Source organism: Arvicanthis niloticus, chromosome 14, assembly GCF_011762505.2.
Source record: "Arvicanthis niloticus isolate mArvNil1 chromosome 14, mArvNil1.pat.X, whole genome shotgun sequence".
NCBI lineage: Eukaryota > Metazoa > Chordata > Mammalia > Rodentia > Muridae > Arvicanthis > Arvicanthis niloticus.
Genome location: NC_047671.1, coordinates 12,705,600 through 12,732,628, shown reverse-complemented (window position 1 = coordinate 12,732,628; position 27,029 = coordinate 12,705,600). Strand labels below are relative to the sequence as shown.

The 27,029-nt window shown below is 42.9% G+C and overlaps 1 protein-coding gene and 1 non-coding gene across 3 annotated transcripts in view; one reads left to right on the top strand and one right to left on the bottom strand.

Moving 5' to 3' along the window:
- The window catches only part of Hdhd2 (haloacid dehalogenase like hydrolase domain containing 2), a 31,702-nt gene extending 5,059 nt beyond the window's left edge, over positions 1-26,643 (top strand). Inside the window, exons 2-7 of one of the 2 annotated variants that reach the window (XM_034518154.2) lie at positions 3,650-3,760; positions 7,532-7,740; positions 11,370-11,454; positions 20,386-20,602; positions 22,793-22,856; positions 25,812-26,643. In XM_034518154.2, the coding sequence (XP_034374045.1) occupies positions 3,660-3,760; positions 7,532-7,740; positions 11,370-11,454; positions 20,386-20,602; positions 22,793-22,856; positions 25,812-25,915 (780 nt within the window). In that variant the 5' untranslated portion in view covers positions 3,650-3,659 and the 3' untranslated portion in view covers positions 25,916-26,643. Of the gene's footprint in view, positions 1-3,649; positions 3,761-7,531; positions 7,741-11,369; positions 11,455-20,385; positions 20,603-22,679; positions 22,858-25,811 lie in introns of those variants that run through there. The other variant, XM_076912437.1, reaches the window with a different exon arrangement.
- LOC117720257 (small nucleolar RNA SNORA40) lies at positions 5,919-6,043 on the bottom strand. Its single transcript, XR_004608279.1, has one exon. It is a non-coding gene; the product is annotated as a small nucleolar RNA SNORA40 (small nucleolar RNA).
- Positions 26,644-27,029: the final 386 nt, after the last annotated feature.

Sequence of the window (27,029 nt, the reverse complement as noted above, 5' to 3'; positions counted from 1 at the left end):
ACCTTCATGACTTCATTTACCAACCTCAAAACACCTTCCCAGACCCTCAAACATTTTCTTAGAAGCTTTCATATCCTCAGACCTTACCTAAAGGTCTTACCTCTTTTTTATATAAAAGACCTTACCTCCTTTTATCTAGCTATTTACCACTAGACACAGGTGGCTGACCATTGGGCATAGCCATTGCAAAGCAAGCTTCTTTAGATAAAGGAATAGCAAAGAGTTATATTGATTTGTTTGTTTGTTTGTTTTAGTAACAAGGTAAATTGTGTCTAGACCTAGTAGTGGCAGCTCTAGGAGAGTGAGGCTTGAGGCCTGATTTTTACACATGAAGAGGACTGAGAAGGCAGCTGAAGCGTGGTTTTTGTCCTTAAATTGATCTTCAAACCCATCAGAGACCCTAGAAGGATAAATTTTAACTGAGCAAACAGCTTCCAAGTCTTAAAAATGACACAGACACTGGGCTACCTGGATAGTCAGTCATCCAGGGTTCTTCTGTGGGCAGTGGACATCCATTTTGGCCATCAGGCCCAGAAAATCTGCCAGACATTTTTGTGAAGCAGAATTGTAAAGAAGGACTGACCTGCTTTGTCTAGGCAAAGCTTGTCGGTCAACTTCCCAGTGTCTTGCTTGCCAGTTTGGACAGTATGCTGTCAGCAGTCAAAGCAAAGGGCAGTTTATAGCCCAGAATCTATCGTTGTCACATTTAAAGCAAGCTTTAGGTGGAGGCTCTTCTGTGCCCATCTTTGGAGATCAAAGGTGCTGTCAGGAGCCTGTGTGTCTCTATTACAAAGAGCCTTTTTATTAAACATTTTAAATACCATATTCTGTATGTCTTTGAAGTGTTTGAGGACCATTTGTTTAAAGTATAAATAGACAAACATTTGGTTTTTGGCTATTTAGTTATTGTTTTGACTTTGAAACTATAGGAAGCTGAATAAATCTTACTTGTGTAATTATAAGTATAGTTATGAACATACTGAAGAGTATGATTATGAGGTAATTGATAATTGTATGTTTTAATTATGTTTAACAGTGCTTGAATATGTTTAAACTTCAGTTGTTAGGACAGGAAAGGGTTAATGACCTTGAGAAAAAAAAATGGCCGTTTTTTGCTTTTAGGACCTTGGCTGCAGAAACTGTTATCACAGAATCATAAATTGTATTGTAGCTTATTTGGTTATCACCAGTGTAGAATTTAGCTTTAAGAAAGGGGAAGGGGAGTGCATTTGGCTGAAAGGAGGGGCTTTTTTGGAGCCAATTCAGTGAGGAGGTGGGACTGTTGGTGCAGTTGAAACAAGTTTAGGGACCCAGGACTGCAGAGGGGGGCAGATCTTGGGGGGAGGGGAGAATGGTTGCTGTGGCCCAGCCATAGGCTTAAGGAAAGGAAGCTGTAGGTTTGGAGGGACAAGAGTGTAGGAAAGGCTGGTGTGCTCAGTACTGAGCCTTGAGGGCTCCCTGCCAGGCCAGGCTGCACTATGCAGAGTAGGCGGATCTGTCATGGGAATGAGTGTGGCCTTGCCCAATAGGTGAGGAAAAGGGGGGATTACCAGGAGGAGGAGGGCAGCTGGAGCTTTCCTGGACCTCAGGCAAACTGAAAGGAAGAGGGGAGGGGGTGTTGCAAGAGCCAGGGCCATGTGAAGGACATAGCAGGCTGAATCAGGCTCTGAAATTTAGAATCAAATTCACAGACAAGTGTTCCGTGCATACCTAAGGAGGATTAGATTAGCAGCCTGGTTTGGAGAGGAAGAAGTCAGGGAAAGGCAGGGCTTGCTCAAGGGAGGAGGATTCCAGTTTGCGATCTGAGTCCTTGGAGGTAAGGGGTCTGCTGGAATGATCATCCTTACTCGTAGGACCTGAACCTTAGAATATTGGCCACAGAGGAGGGAGGAGAGTGTAGTTCCCAACAAACCTGGGCAGAAGGCAGTTCAGACCATTTGCTCATGTATCAGCAGGAATTTTAAGATCATGGAGGATATTAACATTAAGACATTCAGAATGCTCTCTGGTGGCCATTTATTGAAGCCAGGCCATAGAACAAAGGTGTTTTGGAAAATTTTGGTAGCAGGCACCCCAGGTGACTGACGGTTAGGTTTAGACTCTGTGTTGCCCGTCTCTCAGCCTTGAGGTGACATATGACACAGTGTCCCACGTGATAGTCTGGGGTCAAACGGTGGTGGTTGAGGAGACTGTTGGAAAGGACATTTCTGAATCCGAAGGCTCCCCAGAACAAAGAGCTCCCTCCACGGCCTGCATCAGCTCCTGTCTCTAGGATCCTGCCCTGTGAGAGTTCCTCTCCTGACTTCCTTTACTGATAAACTGTGCTGTGGGAGTGTAAGCTGAATAAACCCTTTCCTCCCCAAGTGTCTTTGGTCATGTTGCAGTAGTAACCCTAAGACACCTTGTAAAGATAAGAAACAAATGGAAAAGGTGACTAATAAATTAATTCCCTAACTTAAAAAAAGAAAAAAAAAAAACCTATAAATCACCAAGCATGGTGGCAAATGCATATAATGCAGGCCTTGGGATACAGAAGCAGGGCTGTTGTAATACTAGAGCCAACCTGGGCTACAGAGTGCTCAGGTCAGGCAGGACTGTTGTAATACTAGAGCCAGCCTGGGCTACAGAGTGCTCAGGTCAGATAGGGCTACATAGTGAGACCCTGTCTCAAAACAAAATAAACCCTAAGTCTCAATTAAATCTCATTCCTTTTCTTAAGCATCTATATTTTAAGCCCCCGTTACTAATGATCTATAAACCAAATTTATCCTCGTGTGTTACAACTCACAATAAAGATTAAAGAAGTCAGATATGGTAGCACAGGACTGTAACCCCAGCTCTTAGGAGGCAGGAGGATTATGAATTCAAGGTTAGACTGGACTAATTGTAGACAAGACCTTGTCAAATAATTTAAACAGAGAAGTATTTAACAAGTGCTTGAGGGGAAAATTTGCAAAGTAAAGTTGCACACGTTAGAAAGTGAGGATATGATCTTTACAATTTGCAGCATGGACCTAGAGGTGCAGCTTAGCATGCCTGCCTTGTGTGCATGAAGTACACACACACACACACACACACACACACACACACACGAGAGAGAGAGAGAGAGAGAGAGAGAGAGAGAGAGAGAGACCTTGTTTTTACAATACAACTTGATTTTCCCCTCAACTTGTAAGTTATTTATAGGAATTTATAGGTTACCTGTGAATACAGGCAGCTACTTGGCCACACATACCAGCTGAGAACATAGCAGTGGCAATTAGAGTGTTTTAATTGTCCACAGCCGAGGCTGGAAGACCTTTCTGATGCAGTGCTCCTGTATGTATTCATCATTCTCATACTTAAAACCCGCGTTACTCACCGGTTACTCTGAGAAACCTGAAAATAAGCCATAGCTTCTCATTCAAACACTTTCTTTCCAAGTTTTAACTCGATTAAAAAGAAAATATATAAAAACCTAAGCATTATAAAAGTTTCATGCCTTAACTGTTGGGTTTTGATTTTTTTTTAAATATTATTTTTTTCTAAAAGAGAAGCAGCTTAATGCTAAACAATATCTGGAAGTGAGTGGTATTTTTGATTGCTTACCAGTTTTTAATTGTCCATTGTTTGTTAAACTGTATTTTTAATTTCATTTGTTCTCTCCTAGGGAATGAAGGATGGCAGCGCGCCGTGTGTTAAAAGCTGTTTTGGTAGATCTCAATGGTACACTTCACATTGAAGATGCAGCTGTGCCAGGCGCACAGGAAGCTCTTAAAAGGCAAGCTATCCTCCAGGTTCAGATGACAAATACGTTTTTAAGTGCCGCTTTAGCAAGGCGGATCATTAGCTAAATGGATGGCCTGAAGATGGCATTTCACCAGCTTACCGTCCATGGCAGAGCCGCTTTGGCTCTAGCTAGAAGACGTATGCGTTGTAATATCCTCCTCCCAGCATTGTCCCTGCTTTATTAGGTTCGGCCTTTTGCTCTAGTCTTTTTGTTCTCTCCTCCCCCGCCCCACCCGCCACTCTGGTTTTTTAAGACCGATAATGTAAATTTGAAGATGAAAACTCAAGAAACTAAAATAGTAATTTAACTCTAAAACTACGGAATCAATAGCACTGGGGAAAAAAATCACGAGTCCTAGGATTGAACTGAAATGCATCTCTAAGCAAACAGACAGACTCTGCCTCCTGATCACCTGAGATCTCATACTGAGTTTACAACTGTAAAAAGTAATGCTTGGTTGAAAGACTTGGAATTTTTGAAAGATTTCTGTCAACTTCATTTAATACTTTCAAAGATTAAAGACTATATTTCTGATTCACTAAGTACAATACTAAACAAGTCTAGAAACAAGCAGAGACTACATGATAAAAGCGTGCTAGAGGTGGTCATTAAGTAAAGGGTGGCTCTGCAAACCTGAGGGCCCCAACACCCACTTAAAGCCAGGCGTGGTGGCTCCCTGGGGCTTCCTGACTGGCCAGCCTAGCCAGATCCACAAGCCTTAGGCTAATGGGACACCTTGTCTCAAAAGAGGTAGACAGTGCCAAAGCACTAACGTCTGAGGCAGTCCTCTGGCCATATGCATTAACACACGTGTGCATACACATGTATGTGAGCCAGGTACGGATGTTTGCTTCTGGGTATCACGAAAAAAAATTTACTATTAAGTGTATTCATCCTGAAAAAAGTTAGAGGTTTTCAAAATCAATGGTATAAAATTTGGAATTTGTCATTTTCAAACTCCAGGATGTCCACTGTGTACTGTCCATAAGAAAATCTGGTAACGAGCCTCAGCACTGTTGTATGAGGGCAACAGCAATACAGGCTCCATCCTCTCTCCAGTATGTACTGTCCACTCAGAGAGCCAGACATAAAAGCCAGTGTACCTGTGCTCCCTGGGTACAGCTCTCATTTACATTTGGAGTTAGGATGTTAATTTTGTAATTGGAGGGATGATGGGCTTTATTTCAAACAAACAAACAAAACCTGAGCCTCTGTCTCAGCCAGGCCTTCTAGGGCCAGGATGGGTGTCCGCTGAACTGTGAGCTTCTGTGAATAGACATTCTAGTGCTTGCTTTCTTGCTTTTTCTAGTATCTCAGGCTGGCCTTGAACTCAAAATTTATCCAAAGGTGGCCTTGCCGGTCTGAACCTCCCACTTGAATGTCTCAGGGGCTGGAATTGCAGGTGTGTGCCACCACCCCCAGCTCAAGCAGTCTGGAGTAGAACCTAGGGGTTTTTGTACACACTAGGCAGGCACTCTTCCAACTGAGCTACATCCCCAGTTCTATTTATTTTTTAACAGCTAAATTTAATTTTTATTTCCTCCATAGAAAACACTAGAGAAACTGAGCCAAAAATTCATGCTGACTTTGTACAAAGTGTAAAAGAGGGTTTATAAAAATATGTAAAATTGGGCAGAATTATTTAAACTCTTTAGTTTTTTGTCTAAGGGATTTCCTTTGTGATTCCACTACCACTTGTCTAAGTCACCAGAACTCCCCCAAAGTCAGAGCTCGAGCTCTCTTCCAGATGGCCTTCTGCTAGTCAGAGCGAGCTGGTGTTCACTCCAGCTGCCCTCCCAGCCCATAGTTCTTTTCTCTGATTTTCTTTGATCTACACTTGAATTATGAACACTGATGCAGTGTCAGTGTTACCTGCTAAGATTATAAACATTAATTCCTAGAAGCAGTGTGCTTCAGAGTCCTTGTTAGAATGGACACTTCCAGCTCTCTTAACATGAGTGAGCCCAGATAATATTCACCCATAAGCTGTTGGCCACACTGAGGACTGCATCTCTGTGGGATATGCCAAAGCTTTGGTGAAACAAACACCACTCATTCACAGTAAGATACATAACTTCAACTACAGACCTCGTGTTCAAGATGAAAACCTATTGTCAGTACCTTCATTACTTTTAATTGTCTTAAGTATCCTATTCCTTTATATGTATATCAAAACCCACACTGAACAATGAGTTCTAGGTGGAAAGAAAGAACTTATTTTCCCACCTGTCTTTAAATCTTTGTCCACAAGTTCAGCGAAGCCACACCTCTGTCCTAGATCTCATTGCTTTGAAGATGGTCTTTTTGCTTAGATTGAAAGAAAATTCTCCATCTCTGGTGAACAGTGACACCTCTGATCTGTGTAACCTTTGAGCCTGCCACTCTGCCAGGCAGGAGACCGTCTGTTGAACTTTGGGGGGCACTGGAGGGTTCTGTGTCAGAATCCCTGCACTGCCACTGCCACTGCCACTGTGGTTTCTATAGAAACAGACAAGGGACGGTGAAGGACTAATTACATAAAAAGTTTTGTTTTGTTTTGTTTTTTAAACAAAACTCATTAAAACTGACATGGTTATTCTACAGTGATGCTCATTTTAAGGATAATAGCCATGTTGAAGTAGTAATTTCTTCTGCGGGATAAACTACCAAATGTAATGTGTTCTACTGAAAAGCTGACATACCAATATTACAGAGGAAATCATGATTACAATGGATTATTTAATCATATAAATTTACTTAATGTTCTTTGAGTGCATTCTTAAAACTCTCTTCTGTTTTATTTGCTTGTTTTAAATTATGTCAAGCACTTTTATGCCTTGTAGCTTTCTGGGGAAGACATTAAAAGCAACAGGCTATTAATATGAATTCTAAATTATAGCTAAATTATAATTACCTTTAGATTTTATGTTGAAACAGTGTTCAACATATTGAACCAAGAAAAGTATTTCTAAAGAAGGCTAGATTCACAAATTCTTTCTCTGAAATCAATTTATTATTCAAAACCAGATCATTGGAATCAAATCAGTCCTGTATATTAATAGTACTTACACACTTGCTGTGTAGACCAGAGTGGCCTACTTGGTAGCCTTGAATTCCCTGTACGGCTCAGGCAGCTTCGAACTTTCCATTCTTCTCCAAGATGCTGGGTCTGACAAGAAAATGAGTTCTGAGCATCTCTCTGAGCTGTCCAAGGAGTCTCTTTAAAAGCACAGCAACTCCCTGGTATGTAGCTATCTCTGCTAACATCTCAGTTTGGTCTTTTTTGTTACCCTCTTCCAGTCCCTTTCACAAGTCTCTATAACTGTGGCGTCCTCGGTCCTTCTAGTAAGAGCAAGAACACACTGCCAGAACACAGAGCCTTGCCGTGGCTCCACTGCTAGCAGAATGGAGCTGCAAAGTTGCTTGCTGCCATGAGTCTCAGTTTTGTCATGTTACATCAGGGGATGATCCTTAAGATAGTTCACTTCTAGACCCTGTGAGAACAGTGGCCTTTCATGTCCTTATGAAACTCCTCAGCCAGCCAAGGGCAGCTAACGTCCACAAAGTGGAGATGGCTTTTGAAGTTTGACATTCCAGCCTTTGGAGGTGAGACACTGTCCACAGGGTGTAGATCATTTGTCAGCATTCTGAGTAGATTAAAAGCAAACTAATCTTTGTCTAGAACAGCACAGAGACATGTGCTCACGCACTAACACCTAGCCAGCTTAGCAGGCTTTATGGACTAGGAGGTGAAAGGTGCACTTCTGAGTCTGACTTTTCCAGGTTGCGTGCCGCTTCTGTGATGGTTCGCTTTGTGACCAATACAACTAAAGAGAGCAAGAAAGACCTGCTGGAAAGACTGAAAAAACTGGAGTTTGATATCTCCGAAGATGAAATATTTACTTCTCTGACAGCAGCCCGAAACTTAATAGAGCAGAAACAAGTCAGGCCCATGCTACTGGTTGATGATCGTGCACTGCCTGAGTTCACAGGTGAGAGATTTGGAAGATGTTGAAAACAACCTCTTCACATAGTGATCCCTGAAATCATGCAGAAGAGGCATGAACAGGTCTTCCTGTTACTGAAATGGTCCACAAAACAGACAGACAGAACAAAAACAGCCTTGTCCACAGCAGCACAGTGCTTACCCTCTAACCCTTAGCTGGTCGGTTCTACCCCACCTTGTCCACAGCAGCACAGTGCTTACCCTCTAACCCTTAGCTGGTCGGTTCTACCCCACCTTGTCCATAGCAGCACAGTGCTTACCCTCTAACCCTTAGCTGGTCAGCTGTACCTCATTAGCTGCTGCTGTAGACTAGGAGGTAAGACCTGCCTCTGCACCCAGAATTTGACTTTCCCAAGTCCCCTGCTGTGTTTATAGAGTTTGAATCTGAGTTGATGTTTCTCAAACCTTTTTGACCACCATCTACAGTAAAAGAGACTCAGTGTATAGTGAAGCGTGTGTGTGTGTGTGTGTGTGTGTGTGTGTGTGTGTGTGTGGTGTATTTCTATGTGTTAAATACTATACTCACTTTGTGGGATATGCTACATTATCTGTTTGGGTTGTTTGATTTATAATGGTACGTAGATCATTCCAAATTAGTACTTTATTCCTGAATCATGAGCCATGGTTTAAAAGAATTCTTTTGAGTATTATAACTCTTAATCCAGGATGTGCTCTCTTAACTTGGTTAAATGAGATAAATCAGGGACTTCTTAAAAATAGATGCCATTCTAGGTAGTACAGCTAGTCCATAATGATTGTGACATATTTTTCAATAAAGAATAAATTATTTTCACTTTGGAAAAAGTGACTATAGAAAAATGTCCTAGTTATATGAAGCTTTGCTACATTGTTGTTATAGATGATACTGTGTGAAATGATGCAATATGCAAAAATAGATGTGACTATTTTCATTATGCCATGCAATAGCTTAACAGGTTGGCCAGGACCTCCAAACCTGTGCTAGTAGGAAATATACCAGTATGTCAATTAGAATTATTACTTCTAAGAAACAGAATCAACTTTGACTGCATTCAGCTGAAAAATAAATGTATTGCCATCCCTGGAAGTTGATAGGGTGTGTAGGTCTGCCTCTGGCTGTGCCTTTGAGCAGTTATAGCCCAATGCATTATGCTAGGAAGGGAATTTACTGAAGACCTCATGATAAGGGCATGTCCCAAGAACAGTAGAACCAACTAGAAGGGATAATTTGAATATTGAAAAAAATGGTGTGGTTTACAACATGCCACATAGACAAAATCCCCGTGATGCTCAGCCACACTGTTGATTGGCTGTGACTGGAGATTAGGCGGGCCTAGCTCCTGACTCTGAAGAGTGCACCGAGCACTTAGCTTACTTTTCTCAATTAAACTATACTTTAGAATAACAAAATATTTGATAAAATTAAGTTCTTTTAGAGGAATCACAGATCGAAATGGGAGAATTAACCATCACCACTTGATAAGCCCCCAAGAAACAGGCAAGAATATCAATAGATTTTGAAGCATTAGCTACAAGGATGATATGACCTTCAAACTGGAGGGGTCTCATAACAGTTCCTCAACACCACTGCTCAGTCTCCACACCGCTACAAGTGGAGGGACCAGAACCTTGTTTCATATAAAACAGTAAGAAGTTTATAATCTATGAAATTGTAAGTTGGATGTGAGCCTATTCAGACTCCCAGTCTAATGCCCTGGGTACAGGAAGAATAGGGTAGAGAGACAACTTAAATGCTACTACAGAACCAGCCAAATGCAGACAGTTTGGCTTCTCCAGGGTTAATGTCTAATTACACCAAGGAAGAGTCGCAGTGAACTTACAAAGTGAGACTGAGACTCAGTCAAAGGCAGCATGGCCTTGCTGGCTGCCAGTTGACATGCCCCATGTTAAAGCGGACTGGCAGAGTGTTGATGGTTGAGAAAAGCTGCATGGTGAATCTATCCAGGCTCGTCACTAGGCGCTCTGCTTTTTTGTATTTATGGATATTTCCATAACAAGAAAGGTCATGGGCTAATAAAATGTCTCAGTAGATAAAGGCACTTGCCGTAAGTCTGACAATGTGGGTTTGATCCAAGGGGACTCATATTGTCAAAGGAGAGAACCAACTCTTGCAAGTTGTCCTCTGACCTACACACACACACATACACACACACACTTAAAATGTAAGATTGTGACAGGCCAGTGGTAGCCTACAGAATTGTCAAGGAAGCTGGAGAGTAAGTATTGAGGGTTGTACACCCAGAAGCAGTGTGCAGCACCCATAGAACTAAGCAAGTTCCACTGATGTCCCTGCTGAATGATCTCTGCCAGACCTGTGGCTCCACCAGGCACTACATATGGAACCTCATAGGGTTGGTAGCCACTTAATGCAGGAGCAACTTCCTACTTCCTGTGTTTTAAGTTCCCAGTTCAAAGCTCTGAGTGGGGCTTATGACCAACAGAGCTAAATCTTTGGCCAGTCTCCTTAGCTGCAAGGAAACCTGGTATCCTGGTATTCTCTGCCTCTACCCTTAGGATGCCACAAGAGCCAGGGAGTTCTGCAATTACAATGGGATGCAGAAGCTGAGTCCATTCTGTAATCAACATCGTTGTTTCTGAGCAAGCTGAAGGATAGCAAAGCAATCTTTGAATCTGCTATTTCCTTTCTGACTGTAGTAAAACAATATTAAAACTCTAGCTTTTTTTTTTTTAAGTAATAATGTAGTAGCAGTATGCTAGAACTGGGATGTAGAAGCAGGCTATCTGGTCAGGACTGGAAGAGACCTGTCACTCAGTGGTGAACTGTACCTCTTAGAGCATGTTTATCTCTATGAAAATAACCAATATATGTGAATATTTGAAGAAAATGAAAATATCTTTGCCAAAATCTGCTTCAGTAGTTGATGTAATAAAAAGAAATAACACTACAAACATTCAGTTCTCACTGTAGGCAATTAGATTCTTCCCTCAACAAACTTTAACAAGTTACTCAATACTCATGGCAATTAATAAGAAAGAAACTTGAAAATGGGTTTCTGAGCACAGTGAAAGGCAAACGGGACTTAGCTACACATATTTCACAGACCTCGTGATCAGACAACAGAGGTGCACAACTTTGTCTGGTTTGTCATATCTGAAGTCCTAGTATTAGATACCAGGCTCTTAAAACATGCTTTAATATGAGTGAAACCAGACATACATCAGGAAATGGTTATAAAACTGTAGGATTTTACACGGTGGTGCTTTTCATGTTTGTCATGCATGTGTCAATTAGAACTCTAATTCCCTTGCCTCTTAGAACTCCATTCCCTCATCAGTTGCTCTGATAAAACTCATAAATGTTCTCTTGGTTGTAATCAATAAAGCATTTTGAAATCAGAAGTCACTCACAAATATCAGGATGCAATTCTCAATTCAGATATTCTAGCTATAAAAACATCTATGAAGAACATGGAAAAATATTAATGCCTCTCTCTTCTCCCTCCTCTCCCACCTACCCCTCTCTCTTTTCCTCTCGCCTCTTAGACTTCCAAAATGTACTTCAGATTATGATGATAGCAAAATGTGAACATGTGGGACATTGTCTTACACAGTGTGACTGACAGCTTGAAACTCTTACATTTCTTCCATTGCCAGGAGTTCAGACCCACGATCCCAACGCTGTGGTTGTAGGACTGGCACCAGAGCACTTTCATTACCAGCTTCTGAATCAAGCATTCCGGTAAGCTGCTGCCTCTCATCTGACCAAAAGTTCTCCCTCGATTCTTCTTTATATTTTGGCACATAAGATTTTGTGTTTTAATTTCTGACTACCTAGATTACACATTAGGATAAACGTCTTCAAAGTCACTTTAGTGTCAACATCAAATAATAGTAACTATCTTGACATGCGTGCGCGCACGTGTGTGTGTGTGTGTGTGTGTGTGTGTGTGTGTGTGTGTGTGTGTGTGTGTTGTAATGTGTGTATTTGAGACATGATCTCTCTATGTACCTCTGGCTCTTCTGGAAATCTCTATGTAGATCAGGTTGGCCTTGAACTCACAAAGAGCCATCTGTTTCTGTGTCCTGAGTTCTGGGATTAAAGGTGTGCACCACTATACCCAGCCTTGTTTTTAATTTTTGAATTACACTTATTTTTGTGCTGTGTGTGCGTGCACGAGTGTGTGGCATGTGTGTTCACATGCGTGTGTTTGTGCATGCTTACACAGCTGTCACTGAGTGGAGGTCAGAGGTCAGCTTTCAGAAATTGGCTCTCTCCTTTCACCGTGTGGGTCCTGAGGATCAAGTTTAGTCTCAGGCTTAATGCAAGCAGTTTTGCCTTCATCATTTCATTCTGTGTTTGTTTTTCTACTCATCTGTATTAATATGTGATGGTGGTTTTTCCTCCTATCTAGAGAATCAATATTCTAGAACAGGAATTCACAATAAAATTGCAACTGGAAAGGAAGTAGGGTTTTGCGGTTATTATTATCATTTTATTACTTTGGCATTTTTCACCAGCAGTGCTGGTCACTGAGAGAAAATAGTATCCAGCTAATCAACTGAAAACTATGAGGGTGATTCCGCTTACTGAGTGGCCAGGCTACGAACAAAGAGTGAGGCCTTTGACCATATTTTCAAAGTGACTAAGACTGATAGCTAATGAAGGACTGCCCCAGCAAGTGGCTGGAAAGACAGAGTCAGCAAGTGTCCACGTGACTTACAGAATCCCCAGAAGAACGTTAGATCCCAGCCTCTGCATGTAGATAAGAGGCTCTCTTTAGGAGTCAGGAGTGGGTGGAGACATTAGACCCCTGAGACAGCCAGGCGGAGAGACTCCAGTGGTATTGGCAGGCACATTACATGCCAAAGCTATAAATCCAGTGCATGTGTGCGTTTAGCCTGCACCAACTCCTACAACTTCTAAAAGGGAAACTATGAACATGCTCTCCTACTCCCCAAATAAGTGGGACAAAATTTACTCACAGATCTGATCTGGAGAAAGAGACTGTTATTTTTTTTCTGAAAGTTTTTGTTTCCTCATCTTGCTTTTTATGACTTGTCAAACTAAACAGTGTAATTTGCCTTTGTATTTATGACAGGAGAATACTTTAAAATGTTACAGAAAGATATATTGAATTAATTTACGAAAGAATGGTTTGACAGAGAAGTGGAGTGTATAGTGCTTGCCTTCCATGCACAAAGCCCCTAGTTCAGTCCCCAACTCCACATAAAGTGGGGTGCTGTTGTGCGCATGTGTAATCCCTGCACTCAAGATGGAGGCAGAAGGATCAGATGTTCAGTCATCCTCAGCTACATAGAGTTCAAGGTTAGTCTGGAGAGCAAGATGCTCGTATCTCCAAACGACAGCCAAAATAACCAACCAAACAATGGCCTGAGAGATGTCTGTCAAAACTAGAAGAAGACTGCTTTTTATTTTTCCTAGCAGGATGAGAACAAACAAGAGTCACCCTAATGCACACGTAATGGAATGTATCTCACTGTGTGTGCCCTGTAGGAAACCCTCATTACGCAGGTTTACACATCCACCCACATTGTTTGCTGCCACTTTTAGAAAATGACCATCCTCATGTAAAATCTGAATGAGCAGAAATTGCAGTTTGAGGTCAAGTGTGCTTTACTGTGTGCATGGTCACTGAGGGGGCTTGGTTAGTGGAACAGCCATCGTCTGCAGCTCTCACGGTCGCCGTGATGCTCAGGCCTTATTTAAAAATTCATCTAGTCACTACCAAGTGGCTTGAGAATGCACTTCCCAATATATGACTGTAAAAAAGATTGATAATAAAAAAAAACCCTATGTTTCACATACTTTAATTGTCCTGCTTTAGTTTCTTGGGAAATGGTCTGCCTCCAGCGATATCAAAGTCAGTGTTTACTTGAAAGAGAAGCCCACTTTGTTCTTCTTCCATTCCTTTTCATGCACTCCTCTAGCCACAGTTTGAAGAAGCAGCTATTGATTGACTTCAGCTGGTAATTTGGGAAGGACACATTTAATAGGAAGTTGGGAGGTCTCTTTTAAATGAATACGAGACTCAGGGTAATAAAAATGTATGTTGACATAATACTGGCTTCATAATTGCTCGGATGCTGTCTAATTAGTACACTTTCCTAACCATATTGATTTTTCCAAACACCACATTTTAGAGCATTATAGTGTGCTCATAGGTCAGCTCTAATTTCACAGATGCACTTAACAGCTGGAGGGAGAGTTTACAAAGATTCTAGGTCTTGGCCTTGTTTGCATATTGATGTTCCCACAGAGACTGTGCCTTCCACCCAGTGACTGCAGCTGTTTGGATTATATGTGGCAAATACAGGCATCTCAAATGAACCACCGATTAAATTACTATTCACGTTGATAATGAGAATAAACATTGGATGTTCAAGCCCATTGCATAACTGCCTTCACAGGCATTATGCATCAAGACAGATGCATCAAATTTCATATTACACTGCTTCATCCCTATTATGTTTTTAATGAACTGGCCTCTCTAAAATGCATGGCACATACATATATCTTACCTGCCTCAGCTAAATTGAGAATGATTTTAAAGAATTGGTTTGGGGAAACGATGTAAATCAGCTCTTTAAAAAAAACAAAACAAAACAAACAAACAAACAAAAAAAGCAGGTATGAAGGTATGATCTGGGTTTGTTTTGTCTAAAACATTCAGATCCTAAGAACCTGTGGTAACTTTTTTCCTCTCCGCTTACTGCACACTGTACAGGAATAATCAATGTTGCTGTACTTCTCCACTAATTTAACAAGTAGAAATATCAGTGCATTTGCTACCCCCTACAGATACCTTCCCCACCCTCCTTGGTAATGACTGTAATATTAGAACCATGAATTTGATGCTCTTATTTTCATGTATTTCTTAATCAGTAGCATATATGTAGCTCTCCCTAAATGATAGAAAGTATTCATTTTTTATTTTTTAATACTCACCCTTTTTCCGTAGAAATACTGTATGATTCATTAATATGAATGAGGTACTATTTTTTAATCTACAGCAGTATAACTACATTAGCTCAAGGCCTGTTTATCTTAACTAGAAGCCCAGTGTTTGAACCTTTATGTAATGGACCAATTGGAAGGAAGACTACACAGGTAAATAGATTACTTAATAATCTATCATGAACCCAGCATTAATAAACACTAAAGAGTACGTGATCATGGAAACAGCATGTTTTAATTCTGGAAAACCCACAAGAGAATAAACTAAAAGTTACCTGCTTCTGCCACCTGAAGAGAATCATAATCGGTATTTGAGCACATAGCTAGCTAGCTTATTTATTGGTTTCTGTGCACATTTTTGTATATACTGGAATGTCACAACTCACAAAGATGGAGGGCATCACAAGCTCCCTAAGGGAGTCCTGTCTGAGAGGCAGCTTTAAAGCTTCACTGAGGACCTCTCTTCTGTAATTCTCTTTCCTGTTACAGGCTCTGAGCACTCTTCTAAGGTCAGCGCTGTGCAGATTTTGGTACTTTTTGGATTGGAGAGGTTTTCTTTCTTTCTTTCTTTCTTTCTTTCTTTCTTTCTTTCTTAATTAAATACTTGGGGGTGGACTAAGAGATGGCTCAGCCATCAAGAGTACTGGATGCAGGCACAGAGGCAAAACATTCATACTTATAAATAATTTTTAATTTTTATAGTTCCATACATTTATATAAAGACATTTAGTAAAGACATTCAGAATTTTTCCTTCTCATTCTTTTTTCTCATCTTCTTCCCTCTCCCACTGAAACCCTTTCCAACAGGATGTGGAGGAAATTCTTACAGTTGTTGTTTAATGGAGGATTGCTTCACTTAGGGGCATATCTTTTTTAATAGCAACAAAGTCAGGTTTAAGTATTGTAATGTATTTAATTATGAACCAGGAGAAAACAACAGGGACAAGAGAAGACCAGTGACAGCCTCTGAGGACTGTTTGCCTAGAACACTTGAGTCTAAGTATTTAGAACCTGGACAGGAGAAATTTCACAATAGTGTGGTACTGAGGTCAAATTAGAAACTTTCTTTGTGGGACTCTTCCTTTGTGAGATGGCTGTCAGCTATGCAGTCCTAATTAAAGTCCAAAAAGGGTCAGCAAGACACCTGATAAAGGACAAAGGATAAAGGCGCTTGCTGGCCAGTGACCTGAGCACCATCTCTGGAGCCCATGTGGAAGGAGAGAACCTACCCCTGCAAGCTCAAACCAGAAGCCAAAGCTGTGGACATGAGAAACGTAGAAAATACAACCCAGAAGATTCTAGACACCTGTGTAAGCTGAATGTGCTCACAGTAAAGAACTTCCTGCACCCTTTGCCAGACAGTGCTGCTCCCCATGTAACCCTGCTCTGGTTTCTGTCACTGTGTCATGTGTGACAGGCAGTGGGCCCTCACTTTTCCTTTTCTCTTCCTGCCTTGTGTAGTGTGGCCTGTGGGATGAGCTTCCCAGGCCTCTTTGTGTGCTGTTCCTGAGCTCTTGCTTCATTTCAGTCTTGCTGGAACATTCTTCTGCATGTCTGTGGGGACACACACATTGTTCTCTTGGGTATGGATTTAGGAGTGGAGTTGCCAGATAGTGGTGTAGGTAACAGCTTTAGCCTGGTCAGTGTTGCCAGTTCACTCAGTGCTAGCCCATGTCACACAATCTGCCAGTTCCACCCAGCCCACATTCCTACCAGTCTTTTGCAGTCTGTGGAAGTGTGGCTGTCCATGTGGTCTCCATGGTAGCTTCTTAATAAGTTTATTTCTCTAATGAGTCATATTGGAAAACTTCTAATGTATTATTGGAATATCAGATAGCTTTTCTTATGATATACCTGTCCACACCTTTTGCTGTTCTGGCTGAGTTATTTTTTGTATTGATGTGTAAGAGGCGTTTGTATGTATTGTATACACCAGTCGTAGTTTCCATAGGGTACTGCAGATATTTCAGCCTGGACTGCATTTGCATTTTTGCTTTCCAATTAATATAAGAGTGCAAAGTTCTTAATTTTGATGGAATTCAGTTTGTCAGTGTTTTCTTCTGTTCTATTTAACAAATACATAATGCCCCAAGGACATGAAATGCTATGTTTTCTTCTGTAAGCTGTTGTTTTGCCTTTAACAATTAGACATGGGGTCTTTTTGAGTCTTTATGACTCATATGAGATAAGAATGAGTGGCAGAGAGAGGCTTGAGATAGGGGATTCCTACACACCCTAGCCTGGTATTGAACTTGTGATCTCCTACCTCAGCCGCCCCAGAGCTGGCTTATGAGTGTTCATCTTCATGCCCAGAGAAGAGTTCATATCTTCATATGTATTTACTTGTTCCAGAAACATCGTAGAGACTTGCTCTTTCCCCCAGGGAATTCCTTGACATAAACAAGTGACAATATACATTGCTTGTTTCTGGATTCTCCATCTTCACACTGCCATGACTACTGTGTGATGGCCTTGGCTCTCATCCGGTGTTCCAAAGGCTCCATCCTTTGCACATCCATATAAATTTTAGAATCAGCTTGTTAGTTTCCCTTTTAGGAGCTCCCTAGCATCCACTGGTGCTTAAATATATGGATTTGCATCTAAATAGTAATACATCCTCCAGTCTATAAACATAAAGTGTATTTTTATTTATTTAAGAGTTTTGCTCAGAACCATTTTGTGAGGCATGCCAGGCCTTTCTTTTAAACCAAAAACGCAGAGAGGAGTAAAACTGACAGGCATTTGGGGATTATATTCCAACGAGGAATATATTCCAAACACAGATGGACAGAATTACCATGGCAAGTGGAAAAGAAGCCCATTTAGTCCAAAGAGGACATTGTGAATGCTCTCTCTGATGTTCTGACACTTAAACTCAGATCTGTCAGATGGGCAAGAGAAAGCTGTGAACAATCCCATACTGTTCAGGTGGCAGGAACATGGAGTCTGTGAGACAGGACAGAGTTCTAAAGAGTTTTCCCTGGAATTGAGAGCAGCTGGTGTCTGAACACCATCCATACTTGGGAAGGTGGCTGGAGAAGTGACTGTTCAAGGTAAGGGAAGTCCTGGGAGCTGTGTGACCTGCATTCCTTACAGCCCACCTTCATGAGAACTTATTACTGATCTTAGGAGGAGGGAACAGAGCCCTTCCTGTGGCCTGTGCAGTGGGTTAGAGTACTAGGGCCAGAGAAGCATGCAGAAAGACAGTGTCACTTGTGGGATATGGCATGTTAGAAGGCTGTTGTGTCACCTTCAGGTGAAAGAAGGATTCTTTGAGATACTATGACTTTTGTTTTGAATGAGGGTAGTGGATCAGAACATGGAGATGAGGAGAGACTGAGAGATCCAGGTAATTCTGGTTCCTGGCTTGAGTCACTGGTGAGTGAGTTTTTTTGAGGGACTAAGGTGGGGGAGACTGGCTTTTAGGTGCTGGGGTGTGACAGTCTCAAGCTATAGCCTGTCTTCAGTGGGAATGGTGGCAGACTGGTAATGGCCTTGGAGAATTATTTGAAAAGATTGTATCTAAGAGAGTGCTCAAGAATTCCAGCTTCTGACCCTGGTTCTGGCTCTCCAAACAAGGCGAACTGGACTTGATGTAACTAACATGCACCACAGCTTCCAGCTGTACTTATCCTGTCTGCTCCAGGCACCTTCTCCCTGGCTGTATCGCCGTGGGTTTTCTGTTGTGGCTGTGCTCCCCAGCCAGGATCTTCTCAATTCTTTTCTTTGCCAGCCAGAGGCTTTGGTGTCAGGTGCTTTTATCTTTTCCCTTTGTTTCTAATGCCACAGTAGCCATATAGTTAGAACATTTTAGATTTCCTGCCAGCAAGTTATTTCTAGTAACAAGTAGGAAGCCACCCTTTGTTACCTACTTGCTGGATATAGGAGCATGGTCTAGAATGAGCTACTTCTAATGCATGCATCATTTTTCTTGACACAGCCATTTCACTGTGCATCAAGGTAGCCTTGAACTTGAGATCCTCCTGCCTCTGCCTCCACAGAGGGAATTCTGGGAATACAGGTGTGTGCTACCAGGCCTGACCCTATTTTCATATTTTCTGAAAAATATCAAACCACAAAAGACATTTGTCGGTACCCTAGGAAACATTTACTTAAGTGTGCTTCAACCCTTGCAAGGCCCAGTGACGCTCATGCTGAACAGAGAACATTGTAGCAAGAGCCTCCATCCCAGCCTCCACGGGGCCAGCTCCAGCCTAGACAGACGGAGAGAACCCACAGGTTCCACCCTTCCAGGGAAGACACTCGAAATTAAGTACACACATCCATCAAGATGATAATTCTCATCCCTAGCTAATATATAATCAAATATTAACCAAGCTAAGTCAAATGAGTTCTTAGTTTAGCTATGTAAGTGGAAAACAACTTTGAGGTCTGTTAATAAAGTATTCCCGTTCTGTGGTGCAGAAGCAAATACCATTTATTTGCTTCTGGGAGACGGGCTAGGTGAGTTGTCCTGTGCTGCACTAAGTCACTGCTTATGAAGACCAGCAGAGGGGCTAGGCAGGCTCTGGCCGGTGCCCTGAGTCATTTGTAGTAACTAACAGCAAACCCCTGGAACAGTCCGGTATTGGCTTTTACTTAATAAAATATTTAATCATAAATGTCTGAATTCTGCATCTCCCACAGGAAGTTATTTCTGTGCCCACTGACAAGAATAATTTAGCAGCTTCATAGCTAAGCGATTAATTACTCATAATTGTGAGGGGTAAGATGTGATGAATTCTTCCTCCACGGACTTACTAAATATTTTAACTAAGTGACTAAGATGACTTCAAGTCAATTAAGCTAGTGAGGTCATTTATTACATTGGTTAAAATCAGATTAAGTAATATTATCCTGTCTCAAATTCCACTTGACAGTAATCCAAGTGTGACTTCCTCTGTTTGACTAAAGCTGCATTGCTGAAGTAGGTGGCAGACTTGAGGGGGCATGAAGTTTGTAGAGATTGGCAATGCTTTTGCCTGAGTCATTAAAGCTCCCTAGTTACTACGTGTGGAGTGTGTTTCTCACACTGTTGAGAAGTCCTGACATCGAGGTAAGAGTATAGTTTGTCCTGTGTAAGACTCGCCTTTAAGCTTCCGCTAGTGAGTACTTCAGGATGCTGGCCTGCCTGGCTTGCAGTGCGGAGAGCAATCAGAAGGCTGTATGACACGGTAAAATTACAAGGAGAAACTAGAAAATTCTCCATTAAACTTCTAAAGTAAAAAACTTAGGCTGTGAAGTAGAGGAGACAGAAGTTTGAGCACTCTGCAAGCGTGCTGCTCAGTCACTGCAGCAACAACCCGTGCGTCTTTGGAGGCCTGGGAGCCTCCTGCTTCCCATTAGGGAAGGGAAACAACTCGTCTCATTAAGTTCAGTTCTTCCCTCCAGTGCCTTATTTAGCTTTAGTTCTCTTAATTCTCTTTCCCTGGTGATTTGGGTAAAGTGTGTGAAATCACTAAAGGTAAAAGGTTGAAGCAATCCCAAATTTAATAATCTATCACCTTTAGTGTATCTGTGTGTAATTCCCAACAGTTCTTTGTGAATTCATTAGGAGACAGCAAGTCATTAAAAGTTAATAAGAAGCTATTTGTTTCTGTGAGTGTGAGTACAACCACTTGGTAAATCTGACATTTTTTTCTCAGTCATAAAAGACTTGCTCTTAGCCTGTCTACATTTTCTCCATCCCTCTAGGCTACTCCTGGATGGAGCCCCTCTGATAGCTATCCACAAGGCCAGGTACTACAAGAGAAAAGATGGCTTAGCCCTGGGACCAGGACCATTTGTGACTGCCTTAGAGTATGCCACAGACACGAAAGCTGTAGTAGTGGGGAAACCAGAGAAGACATTCTTTCTGGAAGCATTGAGAGACACTGACTGTGCACCCGAGGAGGCCATCATGATAGGAGATGTAAGTACAAGACCCAAAGAGATGTCCTGACTTGTCTGAGGTGCTTGGAGAGACAGCTTCAAACCCCTGCTTCCTGTAGCAGCTTTCCTGTATATGGTCAGTGTATTCTTGTAAAAATAGAGATGTTGTGTCTAACATGTCTCCATAGAGAATATATAAATATAGCTTATTAATATAGAAAACAAAAGAATTCTACCATTTTTGCCTTTTTTAGCATATATTTATGAAAGAATTACCCAATCAGTGTGTCCAGTAGTTAGGGATACTGGCCACTTTAGCTCTTTTCATAGTGAGGTGCAGCCTGGAATGAGTGGAGACCCTTAATAGTCACCTGTGGTGATGAGCGCCTTGCTTTTGTCCATGTGAATGAGCTGCTGTTATTTCCTGTGTGTGCCATGTGTGGGAAGTTGGTATGAATGGTTTCTTTTAGCTCTGTGTGACAGCTTGGTAGATGAAGCACCCACTGAGATTGTCTGGCCCAACCCTTATTTTACACATTAGGAAACTGAGGCCTGGAGAGGTGAGTCTCCTACCTAGCACAGCTGAATGTAGACCACAGGGTTTAGACTCCCCCTCTTTCTTAGTCCATGGTGGTTGTAACGGCCTGCTCTGTTCCGCAGGTCAGGGTCTAGCAAGAGAGAGGGTAGGGGGAAGAAGGGGAAGAGACGCAAAGAATAGAGACAAGCCAGAGGATCTGTAGTTAAGTCTCCTTTACTGTCTCCCACAGACTATATTCACACCTCCTACTGGCTACCACCACGCCTATATCCTATTACAAGGAAATCCTGGGTATTTATAAGCACAAGCAGGAGAACACAGGTGAAAACACTTTACCACCACGTGCACCATACAGCTGAGGTCACTAAACAGCAAAACAAGCTATGTGGGATAAACAAGATGTTTGTCAGAGTGTGCTTCAGCTGTTGTAGGCTATTGAAAAACAAGTCTCTATCAGGGTATATGGTTCCAGATGGCTGCAGTTGATAGCTGCTTTCTAGCCGCTTTCTGCTTAAAGTCGGCTTCCAACAAGTGGTGAGACTCACAGTTCTCCTGGTGCTGTCTTCTGCTTCTGGAATCATCTACTAATGCCGATAGAATGCTCATGGAACTTGGTTGTAGTTTGAGAAACTATGGTTTTTGTTCCACCTTTTTCTCTTAGCATTCTGCCTGATTTCCCCAGACAGATGTGTGTGACAAGTTAACTATCTGGGGCTGGCAGGCAAGGGAGGGTGGGGAGCTGCAAGCCATGTGCTCAGCTGTGTGCAGTTGCTGATGTCCAGGAGAGAGGTAGGTCCTCTCCTCTATGTCCCCATCCCTGTTCCCTCAACAGGGAGGATTTAGCTGTGATAACATAGAAGGTCTTTGGTGGACTTCAAAGGAAGATTTTGGCATTTGGGAAAATCATCTCCAATAACTATTGTTTAATAATAGGAACCATTTTTTTTCTAGAAAGAAATTATCTTCAGGCATGATCTAAGTGAGTGTGCTTTCAAACATGAATTGGCAAGGTCGACTGCTCTGATGCTTCTTCCAGGCCTTGACTTTTTATTTACCCCACAACCATTGTCAACATTAACCAAGTATATGGTGGCTGTGTTTCTGGTTTGGGGATGTTTTTCAAAATGGAATTTCACTGTGCTGCCCAGACAGCCTCAGACTTTTAAGCTCACTCAATTGTCCTGTCTCAGCTTCCTGAGTATTGGGACCGCAGGCATGTGCCCCACTCCCAGCTCCACTCAGCATATTCATCTCAGTCCAAGGAGCTCCCTCCAGGTTGCTGTGATTCCCAAGTATGACGTGAATGCAGACAGTCTGCTTGTGCATGCTGCTTGACTTGATTCTCTCTGGTTGGGTGGACTTCCACAAGGATGCAGGTTCTCATGATCTTTTTTAAAGGGATAGACAGGTGTACAAAACCACAGAGATTCAGCACTGTGCTCTGTGTTCTGTTACTGGGGCTCCTGCTCTAATGCTCCCCTTCTGCCCTGATGATGCTGCCAGCATGGGTTCCTCCTCAAGAATGTTTACACAGAGTTACTTAACTCTTTGTTCACATGTTCTCTTCCTGCATTTTAAGAATGAAGAAGAAAAGCAGGGAATTTGGTGTAGCCAGTGCAGCCCAGTCAGCCGTTGGTAGAGTTGGTTGGCAGGCTGAGTGAAGACTCTGGACTCCGTGTCTGTGTTTTCCAGGATTGCAGGGATGACGTTGGCGGGGCTCAGAGCATCGGCATGCTGGGCATCTTAGTTAAAACTGGTATGTATTTCCTGTGTGGACCTTTTCTAAGATGCAGATGGAGTGAGGCATGCTGGTGCATCTTTAACCTAGCACTTGGGAAGCTGAGTGGAGGAGTGCCATAAGTTTGTACCGGTCTGGCCTATGTAGCCTTTCCTGGCCAGCCAGGAAACACTGTCTCCCTGAAACCCAGAGTGGCCAGAAGAGCAGCCTTTGTAGAAGGGGCAGGGTTTTAGCACTCTCGTTCTCTCTCTACCACAAGCCAGCGGGAAATGAGTTCAGACTCCAGCAAAGAGCAGTGACAGTGACAGGTGCTGTGCCCTGCAGAGCTGGAGCAGGCCAGAGGCACGGGAACTCTCCCCAGAGATAACACAGTGGACAGTTCACCCTTGCAGGACGTCCTAGAATCACAGTAAGCAGGAGGCCTGAGTCGTGGAGCTCTGAAAAGAACTCACTTTGTGTGGGCTGCACGATGAGGAAGTCCATCGTTAGGAATGCCTGCTAATGCCTTTATCCTGCATGTTCATTTGCATTTTTAATTTACATGCAAAAAACATTTTTCTTTTCTCTTAACTTTGGGTTTGGTGATCACACATTCAGAGGTCTGAGATTATAGCTCAGGGGAAGAATGCTTGTCTATACAAGGCCCTGAGAGTTTACAAATTATTCCAGCAGTTAAAATGACTCTGGACATGTAGATTCATATTCAGTGATAAGTACTTTCGTGGACCATCCTGAGCAGTTTTGTGTCTCAGTGGGAGCATGTGGTCAAGTGAGCAGTGTTCCTATGTTCAGCAGTTGGTTGAAAGATTCAGGATTTGTCCTAGCCAGAATCTGTTTCTGTTCAGCACATGAAATACTGATCCAGAGAACAATGACACGGCTCTTCTTCTTACAGCGTCAACACAGCTTCCTGGCTTTCTCTGTCCTCATCCTTACTGACCCAGTGACTTCCTGGGTGAATTAGCCAGAGGTGCTTCATTCATTCAGTCAGCACTGTTGGGCACCTGCTTTGAGCCAGACACCATGATGTGGGCAACAATTAGACATGCAGCTGAACACTGTGTCTTTTGAGCCTTGTAGAAATCCTTCTTTGTCTCTGGTCTAGCAGAAGCGCTCCAGAAGCCCCTGGCTTAGACATTTATTTGTGGCCTACACCACTAGATCTAGAAAGTAGGTGGAACAGCAGTAGTCAGCCTTTGACATGCTGAGTAGAAGCCCTGACTACTGATTTGCTCGTAATAGGATTTAAGATTTAGGCAGTAGAGTTTGCTGGGTGGAACTGCACCTTGAGGATATGAGGGTGGGTGCAGTGTGTGTTAATGGCCCCAGACTTCTGACGCTGTTCCTTCACTGGAAGAGCTCCAGTAGGACAGAACAGGAACCATCTTCTGCAAGAGGGAGTTGCAGAAAACAATCATTCTGGTTTGTCAGGGAAGCTAAATTTAGGAAAGGAAACCTGATAAAGCTGAACAATGAATGAGGGTCATAGAAAGGGAGGAGGAGAAGAAAGAAAGCAAAAGCAAAGCCCTGCAGGCCACAGGCAAATGCACCCTCCTCTCGCTGAGCCTGGAGCCTGGCTACCTCCCCGTCCTCCTTCCCAATCATTTTTTAGACATATCGAGGGACTGCGTGTGATGTGCCCATCGTGTTAGGTACTAGGAATCCGTTAGTGTGTAAAGGAGACAGTCCCTGTTCACAGAAACTTACAGTCTCCATAGCTGTAAAACAAGCAAACAGATAGCTACAAATTACCAATACTAGAGAGGGAACTGGATGCTCAGAGAGAAAGAGGACATTCAGAAATGCATTGGGCCCAGTAAGGGTGATGAAAGGGGACCTTGCTGCCTCCTGTACAAATGTAAAACCTCTCCAGTCCTGCACAAATTGGTTCCTCTTCTCTCTGGGCTGATGTGCTGAATTGTGTACCAGGCCCACAAATTCCTGAGTCACAAATTAGGCAGCACTTGGCATCTGGCTTATGTCTAGTCTTCTGTTTTAAAAAGCATTGATTTAAATTACCTGTCTACCCTCAGTACTGAAGGTCAGGGAGAGAATGCTTCCATGACTTGAAGGAAACCTTAACTGTGAGGTGACTGTTCCTAGAACTATTCATTGTAAAAGACCAGAGGGCCTGGGAAGGTGAAATGTCACAGTTGTTTGGATTGCTCTTTTGCCTACTAAGGTCTCAGGAAAAGGTGCTTTGGGGAGAGGTGGAGCCTTGACTCTGGGCGAGGGGTGGCGCTCCTGGGTGTGGTGAACTTGGGTGATGGGGTGCTCCTGGGTGTGGTGAACTTGGGTGATGGGGTGCTCCTGTGTGTGGTGAACTTGGGTGATGGGGTGCTCCTGGATGTGGTGAACTTGGGTGATGGGGTGCTCCTGGGTGTGGTGAGCTTGGGTGATGGGGTGCTCCTTGGTGTGGTGAACTTGAGTGGTGGGGTGCTCCTGTGTGTGGTGAACTTGTGGGGTGCTCCTGGTATGGTGAGCTTGGGTGATGGTGTGCTCCTTGGTGTGGTGAACTTGAGTGGTGGGGTGCTCCTGTGTGTGGTGAACTTGTGGGGTGCTCCTGGTATGGTTAACTTGGGTGATGGGGTGCTCCTTGGTGTGGTGAACTTGAGTGGTGGGGTGCTCCTATGTGTGGTGAACTTGGGTGGTGCTCCTGCTGTGGTGAACTTGGGTGGTGGGGTGCTCCTGGGTATGGTGAACTTGGGTGGTGGGGTGCTCCTTGGTGTGGTGAACTTGAGTGGTGGGGTGCTCCTGTGTGTGGTGAACTTGGGTGGTGCTCCTGCTGTGGTGAACTTGGGTGGTGGGGTGCTCCTGCTGTGGTGAACTTGGGTGATGGGGTGCTCCTGCTGTGGTGAACTTGGGTGATGGGGTGCTCCTGGGTGTGGTGAACTTGGGTGGTGGGTGCTCCTGGGTGTGGTGAACTTGGCATTCTACCGTAGCTTTTGTTCACTGGCTTTACCTTCATTTCAGGGAAATACAAAGCAGCAGATGAAGAAAAAATTAATCCACCTCCCTACTTAACTTGCGAGAGCTTCCCTCACGCTGTGGACCACATTCTGCAGCATCTCCTGTGAACCAGCATGTGTTGTCTGGACTGGATGGATCCCTTTCTGACAAGGTGGCATCAGTAGGCTGCACCATCCAGTGCTGACCCTTTTAACCCTTTCATTGTGCATTAATTAGAAAGAGGGGTATTGAACTGCAGCCAGCCCTAAACCTTGCTAATCTCTTTTGTTTTATAAAAGAAGATGAGATCTGAAGAAAGGGGGAGCTGAGATTGTGTGCCATTCTGTTAAAATGTGCATCAGGTTCACTGGGCTGGGAGGAGACACTCCTGCTGCCATAAAGGAACAGTAGTTCTCCATTTCTCTATGATGGAGATGAGGGGTCCTCTGTGCAGATGACTGGCTCACAGAGATGCACTGAGAGATGGGATGGAGATGAGGGGTCCTCTGTGCAGATGACTGGCTCACAGAGATGCACTGAGAGGTGCATTAGGCTGCCATCAAGATGCCAGAGTTCAGCTGTGGAGCCCAGCAGACAAACCACGGAGAAGCAAGAGACAGCAGCTGAGATCCCGTGAAGTTGCTTTAACAGATGTGGAAAGCCAGATCTTCCACTGTATTCCCAGCGCAGATGACTTTTTTCTCTTCATTAGCCAGAGATGACTAATTTAAATTTAGAACCCGGATTTAATTTAAAATAATATTTCCATTAATAACCTATTCATTGCAGATACCTATTATACTGTGTAACAGTTGTTTTGGAAATTTTATGTAAAATTAAAACTATCAGTATTTTACAGATGTTTTAATTAGACATTGTTATTAACAGGAACAGTGCAGAAACCAAAATCAAGCCTTTAATGTCTTATAGACCGTGCATTTTTGAAGTTAGTGTCCACTAGGGACCTATTAACTGTACATTTGCAAGATTTCATTATTTTTGCCTCTGACACTATGGGAGAAATCTTTTAGGAACTATTGGGACAGATTCAAGCTTTTATGTACTTCTTACTACAGTTGTAAAATGAGATCTCGTCTCGGTGCCTGGATTATTCTTCTCATGTTAAACCCACCCAAATGAAGGAGACTAAGTAGGTAATGATTTTCCTGGTGCGTTTGCATGCTGTGCTAATCCAAGGCCGTGGCAGTTGTTTTACAGGGCTCTTGGGCACTGAATTATTAG